At 39.8% G+C, this 21,444-nt stretch overlaps 1 protein-coding gene across 1 annotated transcript in view; it reads right to left on the bottom strand.

Moving 5' to 3' along the window:
• Positions 1–21,444, bottom strand: part of crppa (CDP-L-ribitol pyrophosphorylase A) — a 44,360-nt gene that overhangs the window by 6,617 nt on the left and 16,299 nt on the right. Inside the window, exons 7-9 of the mRNA XM_034103115.1 lie at positions 19,617–19,694; positions 19,333–19,425; positions 10,515–10,646 (exon numbers count right to left, since the gene is read on the bottom strand). Coding sequence (XP_033959006.1) covers positions 10,515–10,646; positions 19,333–19,425; positions 19,617–19,694 — 303 coding nt within the window. The remainder of the gene's footprint in view (positions 1–10,514; positions 10,647–19,332; positions 19,426–19,616; positions 19,695–21,444) is intronic.

The following is a 21,444-nucleotide window of genomic DNA, read 5'->3' as shown; positions in this document are numbered from 1 at the left end:
TTTGTATGCCTCTGTCATTCCTCCGAGATCCCCAGCCCCGAGGACTGCCGCTGCTGCTCCTGCTAAGGGCTTCCACTTCTTTTCCCTTCATGAAATGCCAAGTGCGCTGGGTCCTAATTGAAAAACAGCTTACGGAAAAGCTTGGCGAAGGACCAAGAGAACTGGAAAGAGTTGTAAGAGTCACACCAGCTACCATAACCAAGGTGGCCAAGGACATTTAGAAATGTTTATGGCCTCTTTAAGTGTCACTGTATTCTCGCCTGTGAAAGGAGGGTGTTGCAGTCCCGACAGTCGTAGTATCCACTTGAGGGCAGTATCATTATTAGCAACAAGATCAGACAGCATTACCCACTCTAGGACTCCTTAAGCTAAACGCAACTAATTTGAACTTCACACAGCATTTCTTTTCAGCACCTATAATAGATGGAGTAATTGCTTGTAGAAACTCTCCCTAAATGACCCGCGTGTAGAATGCCAGAGATACAATACTGCTAAAAACACCCAGTCTTTTGGTCTGGGGTTGGATAGTCTTTCAGGGCTTCTGACAGCTCGTCCCGAGTAGGTATTGTGCTCCTGCTGCCCTCACTCCCCTCTGTGTATCATGACAGTAGCTTGAGGCTAAACTGCAAGGAGAAAAGAGGGCAACAGGTCCGATTACTGGCCGGTTCAAGTCTGATTATAGAACCAAATATTAAAGAGATTAATTTAATAAAATGAGAAATGGTGGAAGAATGACTTAAGTTGAGTTATACAATTAAAATACAAGTCTACATTTTAATCTTTAACTTCTTACCATTGAATGTCACCCTTTTTATTTCCCTTGAGCAGCTCTAAGATTCATGATAGTTTATTTGCGTCAGTCTGACAGTATTATACTGTTTGTTTACTTGCTGGTTCCAGCTTTTCATTGGAGATATATGAGGGAAGCTTTAAACCCAAGTCTCCATGTTGTTGATGGCTGGAAATATCCAAGAGGTCGAGCGCATCATTTTAAAAACACTTTCCCCAAAGTTTATTCTGACATGTTTTGTATCTTTAGAAACGATGGAAACGTTCTTCACTGACATTTTAAATAAAGCTCTGTGGGTTTGGATAATATTGAGCTACCCGGCAAGCGCTCGTTATGACCGAGCCAGAAGGTCAATGTGACAATGAGAAGTGAACTGGTTTTAGCCAAGAAATGTCCTGAAATATCACACATAAAAGTACTTATTGTGAAGAAGAGCATTGCCGCCTTCATGACAGGTGTAAAGCTTTATTGATTTCTAGTGTTGAGAAGAAGGAAGAAAAAAAGAAAGGACATTAGAAAATAAACTCAGATTGCAAGTGTTGTGCTTAGTATTTCATTAAATTATTAAAACAATTAATTGTATAAAGTACAAGTTCTGCTGCTCTGTGAAAATCCTTTTTCTTGAATATAGTAAAATGGTGTTCAAAATATCAATTGAAAAATGTGCAATACAGGCAAAATACTGTAAAATGTTCTTTGTATTTCATTAAATTATCTAGTTCGGCCTGAATAATGTGGCATATTTTGGTATCTTCTGAGTTATGTTTGCCTTTAGTTTGATAGATTATTGTGCTAATAGATATGTTCAAGTAAGATCTGAAGAAAGATTCAATTAAAAAGACAGGAAATAAAAAAGAAATGGCGGAAATAAAAATAAAATAAAGTAGTGCCTCAAAATTGTACAGCATTACGTTTGGAACCGTTCTAGGATAAAGGTTGGCTAGTTGTTTTGCTTGGTGGACATTTTTATTTCCACTCATTGAGATTCGCATGCTTTCAGATCGGTTGAAAAATAGGGAAAAAGGACTTCACTGCAGTATTGCAAATGTTAACTTTCCATTCTTCACTTTATAATGGGTTTATACTGTACAGTATAAAGTGACAGGATCAATAAAATAAGACCAACAGCCTCGTTGGCACCTGAGAAACATTTTAAGTCATCAGAGGAACAAAACCTCAGAGTAGGGATCCAGTCAGTTTTAATATTTCCTGCTGAGCTCTGTCACTAAACAACCTTCAGAGTACACACCATGCTTAAACTGTAAGTTCAGCCATAAATAGACTTAGAGCTGAAGTTGAGAAAGACGACAGCGATATGAACATTTCATACTTCTGACAATGTTTCATTGAGTTTTGAGGTATTTAGTGTCATTGCCTGAATGTCTGTACTTTAGATACCTGTGTCGTTCCCACTCTGCCTCACTTCATCTGAAAGGGATCGTAGGAAAATGAAAGTCTGTATCCCACCATACTTTAGTGAGTTCCCTCAGACTTTCCATAGAAAAGGAACACTTTTGTATTGATAACTGCTTTTCAGACCCCATTGAGAGAACAATTGCTGCCACACAACCCTTTCACGGTACACTGGTAAACCTCTTTCAACACTGGTTTCCAAAATATCCTGTCTAGGGGCATCGATTGGGCAAACATAGCAATTTGTTAGTCACTTCTAATGTACAACTTCCCTTTCTGCTCTTCAGGGAAGGAAAACTCTGCTAAGAATGGGACAACGAGGAGTCTGTATTTCCACTGCATCCCCTCTGACATTTTTGTCTGATGAGAGACAACTTTGTTTGAATTCAACTCACTGAAAGACATACCTCAAAACATTGAGCAGAACAATGGCTCTTTAGTTGAGGAGGTATGAAAGCATGAAGGCATGGGTGGGATTTATGAACTGGGACATACCAAATCCCACATGTGGTGAGAAGGAGCCCCAAAAGCACACACACCCTCCACGGATGCCTCATTTACTTATCACACTGTATCACTTACACCAAACTAAGGGAAGCCAAATACCGTCTATATCCCAGGCCATCTGAGGTCAGGTGCAGGTGCAAGAGTATTTCACAGAACAAGACATTTATTACAAGCCGGGTTATCAGCAGCGCACAATCTGGGCAAGACATAGTGCCTTCACTTCCATCCTTAATACAAGCACAAGATTGCGATCGTAGTAGGCCGTAAGCCAAACATACAAACATAGGTGCAACAGTGAGTTTTTGTACTGCTGTCAAAATATCAGTGTACCGCAGACTAAACATCAGGGGATAAAGCCGGCCGTGTGGCTTGACAGATATAGTGTGAGAACAAAAAAGGGACCGCGAGAAACTGTAAAGGAAAATCATTTTCATATGAGAATGCATGACTGTGCTATTCATTTAAAGACATTAAATACAAGAACAGACTTAAGTTCTTGAATCCTACATTGCAATCTAGTTATTTAAAGCTTTATGAACCTCCAGTTGGTGTTTCCATCAGAGCAGGAAATTTGATTTTAGCCATGATGCCCAAATCCCAAAACTCACCAGTCCTTTTTCAGTTTCTTTGCCGGCTTCCAAGCAAATTGGTTGTTATTATTACCTACAAAAAAGTTCCAAAGGTTTGGCCATAAGCCAAACAAACAAGAGCTTGATTCATGGTTGTGCATTAAGGGACTTCAGTATAGCAGCAGAGGCTTGATTGTATCCACAAAGGTTTTTGTTGATGATTTCAGTTTTGTAAAGATTATAGCCTATAGATAGACAATGCACATTTCATTAAATCAGATTTACACAATAAATAGTTTTTTGGCAACTTTCATAATACTTAAAGTTTGATGTTAGATGTACTAGGGTTGCCAGAAACTGACCATGATCAAAATCGATTATTCGGCAAAATCGATTATTCGGCAGCCCAGGCGAATAATAATCGATTATTCGATTCGATAATGCAGATTTAAAAAAAATTCCATTATTAAAATGAATTTGATTGTTAAGTCCACTGAGTAACTGGAGGAGCAGATACATTTATCAGCCTTAGCTCAAGTTCTACCAGCATTTTGGGGAATCTGGTTGTATTTTCCCTCGTCTAAATACACTGTGCTATTCCACAGCTATGTTCCACCCCACCCCATGTGTACAAAGAGGACCCTGCAAATAAAAGCAGAGGCAGAGCAGGAAGGTGAGCGCCAGAAAAACAATCTTTGATGAGGCCTGTTAAATGAAAGCGTAATCCCTACCGTGCTCACCCATGATATAAGGAAAACTCAAACCAGGACTACTGTGGGTGGTCAGAAACAGCTCCAAACCAAGTGGCAAAACAAACAGACACGCATGTTTTTCCCTTACTCATAGTGATTGAATGTTTACAAACTAATTGTGAAGAGCTGGTTTACATTAATCCTGCATAAGAACATAACGTCTCTCTGGGAAAGTCATTTCCGAATTGTCCATAAGAGCTGGAGTCAAGTCACATCAGCCCAAACAGCGTGCTCACTGGTCTTTTTAATCTCAGAAATCAAAGCTGAGTAAACATCGCTTTGGTATGTCTAATTCCTTGAGCCAAACTCTGGCGGTCAAGTTTCACACATACCGACAGACATCTGGAGAGCTCTGTGCGTGGAGGACCAGGCTTGATATCCTGCACATGTTGCGGCAGTGCCTGTTTCTTCTAGGCTCTGACCCTAACACTCGACAAATACATCACTAAGGAGGGGAGTGATCCCTGGGCTTCTGTCTGTGTGGAGATGTCATGATTTCAGCAAGGGAGCCAAGTGCTCTCATACACATTTCCAGGGGGATCTTACATAAATGTAATGACATAATTGTCAGACCAAAGACAAGTACTTAGGCAAACAGCAGGGGAAAACTGTGTGAAGACTCAGGGTGGATGTTGGACGCAACATGCAGTGGATCAATAGTAAGACTAGCCAAATCTGTCAGCCCTCCCAAAAACGCAAAACAACTCCGTTTCATTTTTTTATCTGTGCTGCTTTCTGCAATGTTCTCTACAGGAACTTATCAAATATTTGTTTTGTTAAGCGTTTTTATCCTCATCAGTTACAGTGTCCGCTCAGCTCCAAGACTAGTCTAGTCAATGAGCCAATGCAAGCAATTTGGTGATCATTTTCGTCTCATAATAAAAAGATAACTTCTAATTTTTAGACATTGGAATGATGATAGTCTCTCAGTCTGTGTCAAAGGTTCTAATACTCTTTAATCACAACAAATATAACACCCGTCACTTATTCATCCGAGGACAATTGTTGGATTGACTCAGAGAAAGGTCGGGAGTGTGCTGAGACAGCGGAGAAGCCAGGACTCCTGATCTCCATTGACCCCACCAAGGTGAGAATACATGGGTGTCACAGCAAAAGCTTCAGTTGCGTGTGTTGGGTTTCACCCGTCTGCCCAGTTGGACCTGAGCAGGATACGCTGCGTATGTCGACTGACAGATATAGTGTGAAGAAAGCGTGGACAAAGACCTCTGGAGAAATCATTTTCCCTTGGCGCTTCATTTAGGGATTTCTCCAGGACTGCTGTGTAATTCATTTTAAGGGACTCAACTGAAGGACCAGCTTTCAGTTATGGAACTTTGCAGTCAAACCTAATTGTTTATGACTTTATAAGCTTTGGCGTGTTTAACACTCTTTTTAGCCAGCTCCAGGAATGGAAATGTCAGTTCATTTACTTTCAATCTATTCCATGGATTGCTATGACATGTTGTACATATAATCATGGTCCACAAAGGATGAATTATACTGACTTTGGTGATCCACCAGCAGGTCAGATTTTTCACTTATACATTGAAATCTCTCCAAAAGCTTTTAGCAAATATCTTTGGCACCACCATGAGGTTGACATTTGAGACTTTCAGTCGAATGTCTTGAAAACTATTGCATGGATTTGCATGATATATGGCACAAAATGCATGTCCCCCTCAGCTTGTAAAAACGGACTCCTTCACTTTTCTCCTCACAGAGATTAGTGTGAACTCTTCAATCTGATCACTCTGTACATGTTTTAAACTTTAAAGGCCCTGACACACCAACCCGATTTTGGGAGTCAGAGGCCGTCAGAGGCTGTCGGGCATTCGCGGCGCCGTAGTCAGGTTGGTGTGTCCCGCACCGTCGACCGTGACACGCCTTATTTGGACTGCCAGACCCGATGCATGGCCGATTCAACATGTTGAATCGGCCATGCATCGGGTCTGGCAGTCGGACCAAATAATCACTCTGATTTGCTGTTCAGCTAGCAAATCAGTGCATGAGAAGCGAAGCGGAAGTGAGGGATGTAAACAAACGATTTAAGAAGGCACACACAGACTGCTATTCATTTTCATCTCATCATGGCGATCTGGAATGATGCAAACGAAGACCTGCTCATCACCTTGATCCAGGAGAGGCCAGCTCTGTATGATATTACGGAGAAAAGATACTCTTCTTCTTCTCTGTCTTCCGGTTGTTGCCTCTTTTGAATGACGAATACACACTACCGCCGCCTGCTGGTAAGGAGAGTTATTGCCACTCACGCACTGAAGTCGGTGCGGTGTGTTCCCGTGCGACACATGGCCAAAACGCAGGAGAACACGGCCAGGCAATAGCCGACTTCAGCGTCGGCTAGTCCTCTGGTGACTGCTTGGTGTGTCAGGGCCTTAAGACTTGTTGTCTTGTGACGCCTTGAAATGAATCAGTGTTGAATCAGATCAAATGTTCGGCCATAGCTTTTTGCACAACCTTCCGGCCCTTGCTTGTTTTCATTTCAAGCTGTGCCTGCCGATCAAGACTACTCATTTGTTCAGAAGAAGACAACTGTTGGAAATAAGCCTGAGAAAAGCATGGAGTGTGTTTAAACCACAGCGGCGACAGTCTCCCTGATGTCCCTTGACCTGATGAGGGTACAACTCCAAGTGTGTCACAGCAATAGCTTCACTGGGTTGTGTTCGGTTTCACGTGTCTGCCTTTCAGACGTAGATCTGAACAGGTGGAGGAGAATAGACCTATAGAGTCCTCTTTTCTTCCTACTTCCCCTCCCTCCTCTTATTTCTCTCCCTCTCTTTTCTTCCTGGCCAGCTAATCTCTCCTCAAGTTTAGGATTCCCGGACCGGGCTCTTTGAGGAGGAGGAAATATGGGCTTGAGTAAACATCAGGGCTCTCACTGCAGGGATTACGACACCCATATATCACCTTGACAACTCCCTTTTCAGCGGATGACAAGTCGCCAGGACGCTGTGCAAGGAGGGATCAAATGACATTTCCTATCGCCACTACAGACACTGATGGTGTATACATATTCACAACATCGTGTCAGTTTATGAGGATCCGGTGTCTGCATAACCTCAGCCAGCTTCACTCGTTATCCCACCATCCTCAGAGAGGTAACAACACAAACGGAAAAAGGCTCTTGAGAAGTGCTTTGATCACATGTCCTTTCAGTGAGACTGCTGTTCATTGTCCGTGACTCCATTTCACTCTCTCCTCTGTACGGAGTGAAGTGGCATGCACTGCAACACGCTGCTGGATGTATTGTGCAGCAGTGGATCAGCGTTAGTCTGAATAATGTGAAACCACGGCCAGGCCTCATTTGAGAGAATCCACTTTTCATCCAAAAAGACATCAATAAAAAGGTGGATCATTTCCCAACCTCTCTGGGACCAACACGACAATTCCATGTGCTCATGCATTTTAACTTTTAGAGGCTTAAATTGTATTATCCAAAGGTCCTTATTCTTCTAGGTTGGTGAATCCAGCAATTCCTCTGAGTGAAGATGTTCTCAAAGGTTGTTCTTTTCATGTGTACACAGTGATGACTTTAAACCCTTTAAACCTCATTTCAGAAAGAGCAGCATACACTTTAATTTAATTGAGACACAATTAATATGAATACTCAAGATTATTACTGATGTCTTTTCTTAAACCCACCTTGCCTTTATCTTTCACTCCTCTGGTGTTACGGCCCGTCCACACAGCGGCGTGCGTTGAAAGATTCACCATTCACTTTAAACGGGGTGACGTCACTTTTCGCCGAACTGCATTGCGGGAAGCGACGCGGAGCTTTGCTGGCGTGGCTCGCTGCAAAAGTTAAGCAATGTTCAACTTTTGAAGCCTCGGCAGAAGCGTCAGCCAATCGAATCATATGCCAGTACAAGCTCTAGCCAATCAAACCGCTGCTTGTGTGTCAGGGGCGGGAGATTCATGCGATTGGTCGTTGGTCGAGTTTCAGACGCAAGCTTCAACGCACGCCGCTGTGTGGACGGGCCGTTAGTGTCAGTTCAGGACACCAGCACACTAACTGTTTTCCCTGGCCCACATTTAAATAGCTTTGATCATTCTGTGATGTGAAAACACCACATTTCCACAGTCAGAGAAAGCAAAAGCGACGTCCTGGTCACAGTTATAAAAGCTAACACACATCAGAGTGCCTCTCCTAACGGCTGCTGACAGCGCTGTCAGGCAGGAATCCTTCACACTGAAACAGTAGAGGAGGTTGTACCAGCGCTTGGTTCAAATCTGCAGTTCAAATATAGTTTAGCCAACTTCCCTGACAGTTGTGTTGCCCTGCCTCATGCTGCTCTGCGTCTCCGTCACCCTGCTCAACTCCACAGTTAGTTATGTGGTGAAGTCATTTTGAGACTTAGTTTTAAAGTTCATAGCCTACCTTTAATCCGGCATTACTCTGTTTACAATAATACATCTTTAAAAATGTCTAACTGACAAACTGACTTGATTGCACCCGTTTGGTCAATGTTGGATAAAATGATAAACCACAACATTGTCGTGATGTGGACCATCGAGCCGCTTTGGACAGTACTATTGGAGACAGCAATAGAGTTTGGTCTTTTTCAATTTAAATCTGTACACACACACGTGCACAAAGCCACATGAAAGAAATTCACTTACAACTTGTATAAGATGAAAAAGCACTTTTTAAAACTGCATTTAAGGCAAAATCTTATAAATATGAATTGAGTAAATGTGATAGAGTACTTTGTCAAATGTCGCAGGAAGAACACATGTTGGAAACAGCAGTAGAACGTAATGCTTTCAGTATTTTTCCTTACTAAGATATGTTTTTGATTTCCAAACAGTAAAACTTGACCTTTCTTTGCAGGGAACGGAAAATGTATTGCCGGCTGTTTTGTTGTGGGCCAAACAACTCAAGTGAGCTACCATTCTGAAAATGACATAATCCCTCTGGATGTTAAAAGTGTTTAATTTCATGACAAAGATGCTTGAGTTATGCCCGACGCTCAGTTATATGGCATATTATTTAATAACAATGGCATCTCAGATGTTTATGTTTTCATAGGGCTTTCATGTGATAATGAAATCAACAATCACAGAGTACAAAAACGAAATAGTTTTTAAGCAATCCATGCAGATGTATTCATCTTTCAATAATCAAAGTGATTGCCTGAACATGTTCACTATGTGTGCATTATTGTCTGCCCTCAGATATTTTGTATTAAGGCAATATAAATAAAACTAACTGAGAATTGATGTGCAATATTCATTTCTACTGTATGGCTGACAGGCGCAGTGTTGGCAGGCGCCTCTGGAAGTATGAATAAGGACATCTGGGTAGAATTATCCTCATTATAACGAAAAAGCTAACAATGATTTATACAAGGCTGTATTCTTCTGTTCCACTATCTCACAGCGATAAGCATTTTGTCATGTTGAAACGCGCATTATCTCCGTTCACTCCCTTCCCCTTTTCTCTTTCGAGACAAGATGACAAATTAACAGCATCAGTTCTATAATTCAATGGAAAACCATGATGTCCAACATCCGATAGGGGAATCAACCTCATATGTGGCCCAGCAGCGTATCTCATGTTTTGCTCAAGAATATGAAAGCATCTTGTTTTAATTAGGCCTCACTGTGATGTCAAGGCCCCAAGACGAACAATGCGAACTGACCACAGAAGAGCAGGCCTCATCCTTCAGCCTCACCGTTCTCTTTAGCAGGAGGGAATAAAGCAGAACTGCTCAGTCATCCCTACAGAGGCTTTTACAAATTGATTTGTGAAGCCATGCGCCTGCCAACAAACCTAATGTATCACATTGCTGTGTCAGACCTGACCATAAATCAGGATGAATGTCATATTTAAGGCCAACATCACCATGAATATTCAGCATTTGTCTTTGGTTAACCCTGCACATCTGGCACTGATGTTGTAATGTGACGGCTTTGGTAGCATGAATCCTGACATATCTCACTGTGCTGGATCAATAAGACTACCTTATATAATCCTACATTTACTAAGCAGCTATATGGATTTCAGCTCAACCGCATCCACCTTAATGACTCCTGGGCAAACATGGCGGGCATTGCAGAAGATTAACTGTGGAGGTTCAAACTACAGATCAGTCATTAATCTGCTTTACACCTGAAGCACCTCTGCAGCCTTTTCATCCCTGTGGCGTTCAGTTGAAAAACACATAAAGCGGAAGGTGAAAAGTTGATATCCTTTATCACAATAGTGGGCACACATTTATTCCTGTTGCCACACAAAAAAGACACACCCATCCAAGTGAGTGTGCACAATCACATACTGTAAAATATGTGATAAAAGACAGCAACCTCGCCTTAAGCATAAAAGTATGACACTGGAACAAGACACCTAAAGACGTTTTCCATTCTGTTTTGTTTGGCCTCTCTTAGATATGTATTCACAGCGCAGGAACTCTGGGCTCACTTCAGGAAGACATAAAGAAAGAAGGGGAAAGATTAAGGGCTTACCTTTGACTGATGAAGCTGGATGCCATAGAGAAGAATATTTCGGAGCTTTGCTGCTGAGGCCAGGTCCATGATAGCTTCTGGCTCCACCGCTCTCCCACTGACGGACAGCTCATCTGAACCACTCAATAGCACCTATCAAAACAGAAGAAACGGTGCCAAATCAGAAAATGTGATCTCTTACTTTTTTGGGAGCAATAACAGCTCATTGTTCAAGCAGGCGTTTCAACATGTTGCAACTCAATTGGCCTGATTTTTAAGGATGTGTTCAGGGAAGATCTTGGATCTGTGGTGAGAGTAAACAGAGGTTGGTTGATGAACAGTGCTGTCTCCAGATATAATGATTCTCTTATTAAGCTGTACATCTTCAGGGCCTCTGGGTTTTTCTGTCCAATTAGAGGAGCATAATCCAGACACATTGTTTCACATTATTATGTCATCCCTAATGCAAATCTTAGCCAATTACCATAACCCTTCCCCTGACAGAAACTTGAACCAAGATTTATTCATTGCAATTCATTTGTCATATATCCAAACTGCGGCAGTGAGACGTGTTTATAGTTATGATAATCGGTTGAATTGTGTCAAGACGCCTGCTCTAATTGAGCAATTATTACATTTATACTCGAGTATCAATCAGGCGCTTGCTGTCACCTGGTTTAATTTGAAGAGTGATTATTCAGCACATTAGCAGCTAGTAAACATCCGGGCCAGAAGTTCACGAGGCGACTGAAACCCTCAATGATGTTTATGCCAACAATATGAATACATATGTTCCAAAATAGAAACTGCCACACATCTGCAAACACTTTGGCATGAATTAATTAAGCAAAGTGTGTCTTTCATTTTGGTAACTTTCTTAAAGCCAAAAAGGTTTTTTAAAAAAAAGATAAATTATTTACTGAAGCTTCATTCAGTTACACAATAACATGTTGAACTCATGTCTACCTTTGGCCACTGGCTCTCTACTTTGTAAACCTTATACTTCAGATGTAAAATACTTTGTACATTACATACATTATATTGCCATTTACAATGACAAATCCCATAAAAAAAAAATGTAAAAGTACCTACTAGAGAGTTAAGGTTTTGGGTGATCTAAAACATGAGCAGTCTTTTTCATCACGAGTGGAGTTATTCGATCATAAGTGGAGCCTGATTGCTTTTTATAGCCTCAAAAGACATCCACCGCAGAAGGATATAATAAACTTCTATCAGTAACCTCAAAAGACCAGAAAGAAATGCATCAACAAGAAATGTCTATTCTATTTTTTATAGGAGAGCTGCAGGTGCTATCTGTAATACCCTGAGTAATACAAAGTGGTTGCTTTATAACCACTGTGGTTGCAAGTAGGTGATGGCCACACACGTCAGTGGAAGAATGCAAGGCAGGTCAATAAGTGGTTATTTTGATTTGATATAAAATGCTATCACCTCCTCTTTATTTCGGCAGTTAATATCTGTCCTCGCAATGAACAACAACAATGATGGTTTGAACACTAAAAAGCAAAAAGTATAAATCAAAACGTTTTTAAACAATTGGTTTCGCACAAATTTAGAACTGAAAGATGTTTGTCTCCATAAAAACGTAGTTCCTTTTTCAAATTAAATGCCAACGTGGTGTAAAACTTAAGAATTTTTGCCAAGGGGTTTCACTGTTATCCAGGAATATGTTTGAGGTCTCCCGACATGTGATGTTAACCGCCAATTACTAAGAGAAAAGTGTCTACTACATAACACAAAAAACTCCTGGAACCGACATCAATCATATATTTATGAAACTAACAACATGAGACATAAGGTGCTAATATCAACAACATGGTGCTCTGTCTTTGAATACAATGCTCAAGGCTATAGCACCTCATATTCACAGACGGATTGAAACGGTGACCTCCACCACGCAGTCTGCCTCTCTGCCCTCGAGGCTACCACCTACACTTCAAACTCAATTATCCTGCCACTGATCACTACCATGTGATCAAAGCTGTGATAAATAACGGGGTGTGTGTGCAACCTAACAACAGCCGCCTGCAAAAACAAAGGTAAGAAAAACACGTTGGTGCTGAGCTAAGCTTCATCACTTATAACCGTGAAACTCAGAGGCTGCTTCACGTTTAGTCACAACTTCCCAGACACTTCACACACATTCTGACGTGACCATGAAATCAGTTTATAACGGGAGGGAAAAGTAACATCTGTGTGATCTGTTATAGTAATGGATCATTGTCCTTTAAATGCTTTTTGTGTGAAACGTTACAGACATGGTAGCTTTTAATAAAGTCTTTGTGGGGCTGCAACTAATGAATGTTTTTATTATCCATTATTTCCTCAACATTATACAATGTCAGTCAACAAACATTCAAAGGGCAAAAATTATTCAATTTACTCAGAGAATAAAAAACCTCACATTTAAGAATCGGTTTGATTTAAATTACTTTAGTTTTGAATTCTAACAAAATTGCTGTTAGTTTCTGTCGATTGATTGATCAATAATTTCAGCTGTAATTTGTTTTAACTAAAACTCATTTGACAGGAATTAAGGAGTAGCATAGAACCGAACACAATATGTGTGGACTATATTAAAGTAGAACAGAACAGAGGGAAATATAGTTAACTAAAAGCAGTAGAACAGAATAGATGAATAGACGAAGAATATATCAGTAGCAGGATTAAATAGAACTGAATAGAATAGTACAACATTTAGTGGAGCGGAGAACAAGAGAACAAAAATATGATGTAAAGAACAATACTGAAGAAAAGCAATTTTGAACGTTGTGGAATTTAATAGAAGACAAATATAGAAAATCTAAATGTAACTAAATCATAGAGAATAGAAACATGTTGACAGTGGGAATTGTGGGAACTCTGACATGCTTTTGTAAGGAGTCACACCCACTTAAACCCAGCTTCTGTGTGTGTGTGTGTGTGTGTGTGTGTGTGTGTGTGTGTGTGTGTGTGTGTGTGTGTGTGTGTGTGTGTGTGTGTGTGTGTGTGTGTGTGTGTGTGTGTGTGTGTGTGTGTGTGTGTGTGTGTGTGTGTGTGTGTGTGTGTGTTTCCATCTGAAGTGAAAACTTGTTATAACAAATACAAGTGGGGGTTCCAGTTAGGTAATGCAGCGTGACATTTTCAGTGATTTAGACTTTCGTTTTGTGGTAGCGATCTGTACGTATATTTTCTTCTTATTACCTGCCGTTGTTTTGGCTCTTGTTCTGTGTGTTAGCCAAAGAGGTTCAATTTACCAAATAAAAAAAGGGGATTAACAGGTCTTTTACAAATATTTAGATGATTCTTGGATCGGATTTGATCAGTTGTTTTAGGCTTTGCTCTGTGTGAGCGCTCAGGTCAGTGTTGATCTGTTAGCGGGCCAACAGTGAGCGAGACGAGTTGCAGCGCTCTCCTGGGAGGTGTTGGGTTTCCAAACAGCTAAAGAGCTCATCAGGGGACCCGAGGTGGACTACAGGTGACGTTTTTACAAGCGGAGAAAAAAACACAAGGTTTGGTTCCCTGTGTAGTACATGATTCTTAAAGAAACTGAATCTGTTCTGCGCCAGATGTCTGTATTCACAACATGAAAAGAAAAGTTCATTCATAGTGTGGGAAATGATACCGATACATGTTTTACTATGCCTCTTAGAAATAACACAGACCCGCAGTAGCTCTTTAAACACGTTGGAGATTTTTGTTTAAGGATAGGAAGGCAGGAAACAAAAAATATCAAGCTTGTTAATCTAAGCATTTATAAGTAAATTCGCCTCTTAACAGGGTAGCTTTGCAAGACTGAAAATGTATACGCTAGGATGAATGGTCCAACAAGAACTTGAGTGTGTACTTAGTTTTTCATTATAACACAGTTTCAGTAGGTAGATGCATTTCTTCTGCAGTTGCTCATGCTAATGACTTATTATTGGGCTTATATTCAATAAACTGTAAAATAAGTCCTTTTTAAAAAGTTAGACTAACAGCATCCAGGATGACTGTGAAAACGTAATGTGTTGTGAACAATGTTGTTAGACTGTCTAGACCAGGGGTGTCAAACTCAAGGCCCGGGGGCCACATTCGGCCCGCGACTTCATTTTATGTGGCCCCACAAGAGCTTGCAAAGAATATAATATGTTTATTATACGGTTACATGCTACAGAAGCACGTTGCCCATAAACTACATGTCCCACAATGCATCTCAAATATGACTTTTTCCTCAGAATTTGCCTTTTTTTCTTCAAAATATCCATTTTTCATAGAATTCCTTTTTCTCAGAATTAGATTTTTATTTCAAAATGTCACTTCTATTTATTTTTTCTCCAGAATTTGGCTTTTCTTTTTAAATCATTTTGGGACATACACACTGAAAAGACTTGCAATTATTTGCCCTAGACTTCTGCTTTCAGACGTAGTTAATTATGAAGTTATTACCCTATCCGATGATAATCCAATGCAGAGGCAATGATGTAATATAATACATTATTTTATATATATGATATATTTATATATGTATTTTTATATAGTCTTAAAGTTACAACCGGCCCTTTGAGTGCAACCATAATGCTGATGTGGCCCGCGATGAAATTGAGTTTGACACCCCTGGTCTAGACTCTAGACCTTTTCAAGTGAAGAGAAGAAAAACAAATAATAAGTAGGATTTACCCAGTTTTGTTTGTTCTGGCAAAATGATGATCCTGTACCCCTTATAACTTCACATGTCACGGTTCCTGTGCAGTAGATACAGCATAGTTCCTGTAATTACTCAAATATATGCATTTTAGGGCTGTACCCGAATATTCGACTATTCGTTCGTTGGTCAACTATTCGGGTTTTAATTTCATTATTCGGATATTCGTTTTTTTATTTATTTTCAATTCAAATTTTTCCTAAATGTATGCTATCAATAAAGGCGAATTTCCATATTCTTATACTATATTTATACTTTTGAATTGCACTGTTAAAATGCGGAAATATATACAATCTCAGCCTGTGCTCCTGACATTGCGTTCACTCACAGTCACGAACGCAAACGGCTCGCTTCACCTCGTTTCACACACCTGAACACAAAATGCCGAAGACTTCAGCTGTGTGGGACCATTTTAAATTGGACGATGGTAAGAAGAAGGCAGTGTGCCAAATATGCGACAAGAAACTGGCCTACCACGGTGGCACAACAACTCTGAAAAGTCACCGGATGCTGTAAGTACTAGCCTAGCTTAGCTTAGCTTAACTGTTGTCAAGTTGCCATGATGAAGCTGCTTTATCCGCCGTTTAAACAGTAACGTTACACATGATAAAATCGTGCACTTACTTTGCTTGGAAAAGAGTTGCAAGCAAGCAACCGAATAGTTTTTTTATATTAGTTTTTCAATTTCATCCGAATAGTGAAAATAATAGGAGCAATGTGGGAACATCTGGGGCTAAGGCAATTATTGGCATACAGTTCGTTCATTTATTTTTCGTTCTTCATTTATTTAAATACTGTTTACTGTATCGGTAACAAGTATTACACTGTTAGGTCTACTGTTACGGCTATGTTATTAAAAGCATTGTTGTTATAACATAAATATGTGTTTTGTATCTTCAGGTTGTAAAACGTAATTTGGAACCAGATTTGGTCCCCAGGCGCTGCAGTGCGGCACTGCGGTCAACTCAGCCGTCTCTCAAATTTGCTTGGTCAAATGAGCAGTTCTTCATTTTTGAGTGCGCGATTTATAGCGCCTTTACGGTAATCGCTGAGAAGCGGAGTAAAACACTAACGCAGGAGTAAAAGAATGCATGTTTTTTCTGCTTCATGCGATACAAATTATTTTTACCATGAGTTCTTAAAAAAACACTGTTTGACTCAGTACAATAAAATGAAGTACTTTTACTGTCTTTTTTCTGGGTAATACTCTCAAATTCCCCTCCTGAGAACAAAATCATGCAACTTCTGCTATATTTGATGAGATAAAATGATTTTTTTAGCGATACATCTTTAATAAAAGTGATACTGTTGGACTCAGTACTTGTTAGACGACTACCACAAGTACAATCAAGTACTTTTACTGTGTACTTTTTGAGTAATCCTTTGTCAAACTCCCCTCCAGAGTACAATAATGCATGTTTTCTGCCATCTTTGATGAGAGATAAAATGATTTTGTGCAATAAGTTCTTAATGAAATTGGTACTGTTGGATTCAGTACTACTTGGACTAGTAGCACAAGTACAATCAAGTACTTTTACTGTGTACTTTTTGAGTAATACTCGTTTAACTTATTGCACGAAATCATTTTATCTCTCATCAAAGATGGCAGAAAACATGCATTATTGTACTCAGGACAGGAGTTTGACAGGGGATTACTCAAAAAGTACACAGTAAAAGTACTTGATTGTACTTGTGCTACTAGTCCAAGTAGTGCTGAATCCAACAGTACCAATTTCATTAAGAACTTATTGCACAAAATCATTTTATCGCTCATCAAAGATGGCAGAAAACATGCATTATTGTACTCAGGACAGGAGTTTAAACGAGTTTTCCTCAAAAAGTACACAGTACAAGTACTTGATTGTACTTTTGGTAGTAGTCCAAGTAGTACTGAATCCAAGAGTACCAATTACATGAAGAACTTATAGCACAAAATCATTTTATCTCAAATCAAAGATGGCAGAAAACATGCATTATTGTACTCTGGAGGGGAGTTTGACAGGGGATTACTCAAAAAGTACACAGTAAAAGTACTTGATTGTACTTGTGCTACTAGTCCAAGTCAGTGTGAGAAAAAGTTTTTAGAGAGTACTTGTCCATGCACAAGTGAGTTTGGCAATTTACTTGTCCGAATACATTTTTCACTTGTCCAGAATGGACAAAAATTGGGGCCACTGGAATCTTCTTCTTCGCCATCGTATTTGACATTTTCCCACGGTTTTTACGATACCGCTAACGTAAGTGAGCGGTAAGATTTTACTGCATCACACATAGGGTTGGGTATCGTTTGGATTTTAACGATTCCGGTTCTGCTTTTCGATTCCGGTTATTTTCGGTTCTCGATTCCGGTTCTTTGAGAGAGTAAATCAGTCTCATGACAAACTGGGAGAAAAATATATTTATGAAAACATTAAGTCAAATCTGTATTCCTATTTACAAATCACTTCATACTGTTGAATTTCTTACTTTTACTGTGTACTTTTTGAGTAATACTCGTTTAACTTATTGCACGAAATCATTTTATCGCAAATCAAAGATGGCAGAAAACATGCATTATTGTACTCTGGAGGGGAGTTTGACAGGGGATTACTCAAAAAGTACACAGTAAAAGTACTTGATTGTACTTGTGCTACTAGTCCAAGTCAGTGTGAGAAAAAGTTTTTAGAGAGTACTTGGCAGAAAACATGCATTATTGTACTCTGGAGGGGAGTTTGACAAAGGATTACTCAAAAAGTACACAGTAAAGGTACTTGATTGTACTTGTGCTACTAGTCCAAGTAGTGCTGAATCCAACAGTACCAATTTCATTAAGAACTTATTGCACAAAATCATTTTATCGCTCATCAAAGATGGCAGAAAACATGCATTATTGTACTCAGGACAGGAGTTTAAACGAGTATTACTCAAAAAGTACACAGTAAAAGTACTTGATTGTACTTTTGGTAGTAGTCCAAGTAGTACTGAATCCAACAGTACCAATTTCATTAAGAACTTATTGCACAAAATCATTTTATCGCTCATCAAAGATGGCAGAAAACATGCATTATTGTACTCAGGACAGGAGTTTAAACGAGTATTACTCAAAAAGTACACAGTAAAAGTGCTTGATTGTACTCGTGGTAGTAGTCCAAGTAGTACAGAATTCAGCATAACCGATTTTATTAAGAACTCATTGCAAAAAAAAAATGATTGTATCTCATCAAAAAGGGCAGAAAACATGCATTATTGTACTCTGGAGGGGAGTTTGACAGAGTATTACTCAAATAGTACACAGTAAAAGTACTTGATTGTATTTGTGGTAGTAGTCTAACATGTACTGAGTCCAACAGTACCAATTTTATTAAGAACATATGGCTAAAAATCATTGTATCCCTCATCAAATATCATTGATTGATTGATCAAATATAGCATAAGCACTTGTACTACCGTCAGCGCCACTTCTCGGCGATTACCGTAAATACGCTATTAATCGCGCACTCAAAAATGAAGCGCTGCTCATTTGACCAAGCAAATGCGAGAGACGGCTGAGTTAACCGCAGTACTGCGGCTCGGTTAAATGCAGAGGACACATTTAGTTTTAATGTATGCGAGTACTGAGACAATAAATAAATATAAATCGTAATAGTATGCTCTTTCTGCACTTCTGCTTAACAGCATGTTGTCAGGTGTCTCGGAGCGTGTTATGACATTTTTTTGTAAAAAAAAAATGTTATTTAAAAAAAAAAAAAATCATTCCGCACCGAATATTCGAATATTCGCTGCTGATTACTACCGAATATCCGGAGCCCGAAAAATGGTATTCGGGACAGCCCTAATGCATTTATTCTTCTTCACTGCTTTAAATATCTGTCCTTCAAATCTAAGGTCTAGGCTTGGCTCTAATGATTGCAATGACTATCTGTTTATCACTTTGGTCCAAATTGGAATAGCTCAACAACAATTTGGACAAATTGTTATTCATCGCACATTCTACTGATGCCTTGACCCTTCCTCAAAAGCCACCATGAGGGTCACATATGTGGTTCTGAGAGGAACCAACAATATTTGTAACAATTGCCATGACATTTGGTACAAATGATCATGTCTCAGCCTTACAGAGTTGCCAGTGAGGCTGCGATACCTTTGAATGAATTGAGTGTCAGTGTGCGGACTTACCAAAATAACGACTAGCGGGTGGAGGAGAGCCTGTTTCGCTGCCTCCAGATCTGTCAGTAAAGCCTCCACTTCCGACAGGCAAGAACGATTGACCTGGAGACCAAGGAAATTGAGAAGATAAGAAATGTTGGAGCAAAGATTACATTTTTCTCCACGATGACCTGCAAGATAACAAGGTCTGCTAGAAGCTTTTAGAAAACGTAGACCCTTGTTTGGCAGGAAAATATCATGAATATGACAAGTTTTAATTTCTCTGGAAAGTTGTGCGTAAAATGTGGACTTACAGAAACCTGGATGAAGTTCCAGTCCTTTAACAGATACCAGCCATTTTCTCCCGTCAGATCTGGGATGACAGCCAGCTCCTGTAAAACGGAGATAACCCTGATGTTAAATCTTCTGTTTATATTCTGCTTGTTACCGGATCTGCTTGATAACGATTAAAGCAAGAGCTGCAGTACTGGTGTCGTAATGCATTTAAATTCATTGACTGTTTGACTTCAGTGCTCAAAAGGTCAAGAGGCTTCTGGTTTTTGTTTCAGCTAATTCTTTAGTCATTTAGTGTAAGAGTACACCCAACTGTTTTCCTGCCATGACTGATTTTATGATTATAAAAACATTTAAATAATGGAACATATAAAAAAAGGAAAAAACTGTTTATGGGCTCCTTTATATTTCTGAACTGGCATCCAAATTCTGCCTTATGCAAAAGCTGGGGACAGCGATCTGACACAAGCCAAGTTCAATTTCATTAGGCCACAAATTGAGTCAAAAGCCGTCGTACAGCCAAGAATCGTAAAAGCTTTTTTGCACCAAGAACCATGACATTAAGGCCCTGATATTTTCAGTTAATTTTGGCCTTGGCATACATAAGGCAACCGGATAGCACGCCATGTCCGCCATGTTTCGTACCACATTCATCTTTGTTGTTGTGACTATAATTACAGCTTGGTACTACAATTTCACACATGAATAAACACAGAAATAAACATTCACCCTCTGAGTTTGGCATTGCGATACAGTTGTTCATTCCATTAAAATAACAGAAAGTCATCGGAAAAGTGAAAGGGTTATGGGGAGACATATGTCTGAGGGTTAATTGGTCTTGAACAGGGTTCCTGCAGGTTTCACCAACTCAAATGTAAGACTTTTTAAGACCACTTTGAATGAGTTTGAGTTTGAGTTTTTGCTTTACGCTGTGTGCGCTCCCACGAGGTGCATGCATATCTCGGCGGGCATTCAACACCGGCGCAACGGTTCACGAGCGTGCTCTCGCTAGCTTGGTTGCTAGGTTACTAGCTGGGTGTTCTCCGATAAGGGGCCGGGGGGATACAAAGTTAGTGATTACTGGTTCAATGTTGATTTATTTCAATACAAATTGTTGGGGGAACTGAAAGGCTATTACCGTACTGGTTACTTTGCTGCCCGGACATTTCCCCTAAAACACATTTAGACGTGATCACAACACAGAAGTAGCCTACCTTTCAGATCCGATCATTTTAAAGACCTTTTAAAGTTTTTAATCATATTTAAGAACTTTCACATTTTTAGGATCATATTTAAGACTTTTTAAGGCCTTAAATTCTGATTATCAAATGCAACACTTTTTAAGACCCCGCGGGTTCCTTGTTGAAAGATAACTGCCCATTGCTTCAGGAGGAAAATCATTTCAGTTCAAAATGTAGATTTGCAGGGTTTCAAAAAAGGACATGATCTAAACCAGGCTGGGCATGAAATTCCAAAGTAGGGATATTTATTTAAATGTAGTCATGGCCTGGGGCCTCATTTATAACGCCGTGCGTAGGATTCAAGTGGGAAGGTTGCTTACGTAGTAGAAATCCAAAAAATAGGTACAGAAATGTTCCGACATTTTCCGATTCACCAAACATTGTGTACCAGCGAGGAAAGTGCGTACAGCACTTCCTACACCGGTTTCCCTTTACAAATCACAATCGACTCGAAATGCAGTGCAGCTTTTGCGGGCTTCACGTATCGCGTAGTCAAAGAAACGCCCATTCATTCATTTTGACTGACTTTATGAAGAAGGAAGGAAATGACGACAGAACAGCTAAAAAAGACATCTCACATCGTGTCAGATTTTGGTTATTTTGGGGA

This window comes from Pseudochaenichthys georgianus, chromosome 16, assembly GCF_902827115.2.
Source record: "Pseudochaenichthys georgianus chromosome 16, fPseGeo1.2, whole genome shotgun sequence".
Classification (NCBI taxonomy): domain Eukaryota; kingdom Metazoa; phylum Chordata; class Actinopteri; order Perciformes; family Channichthyidae; genus Pseudochaenichthys; species Pseudochaenichthys georgianus.
This window is presented reverse-complemented; position numbering and strand designations above follow the sequence as displayed.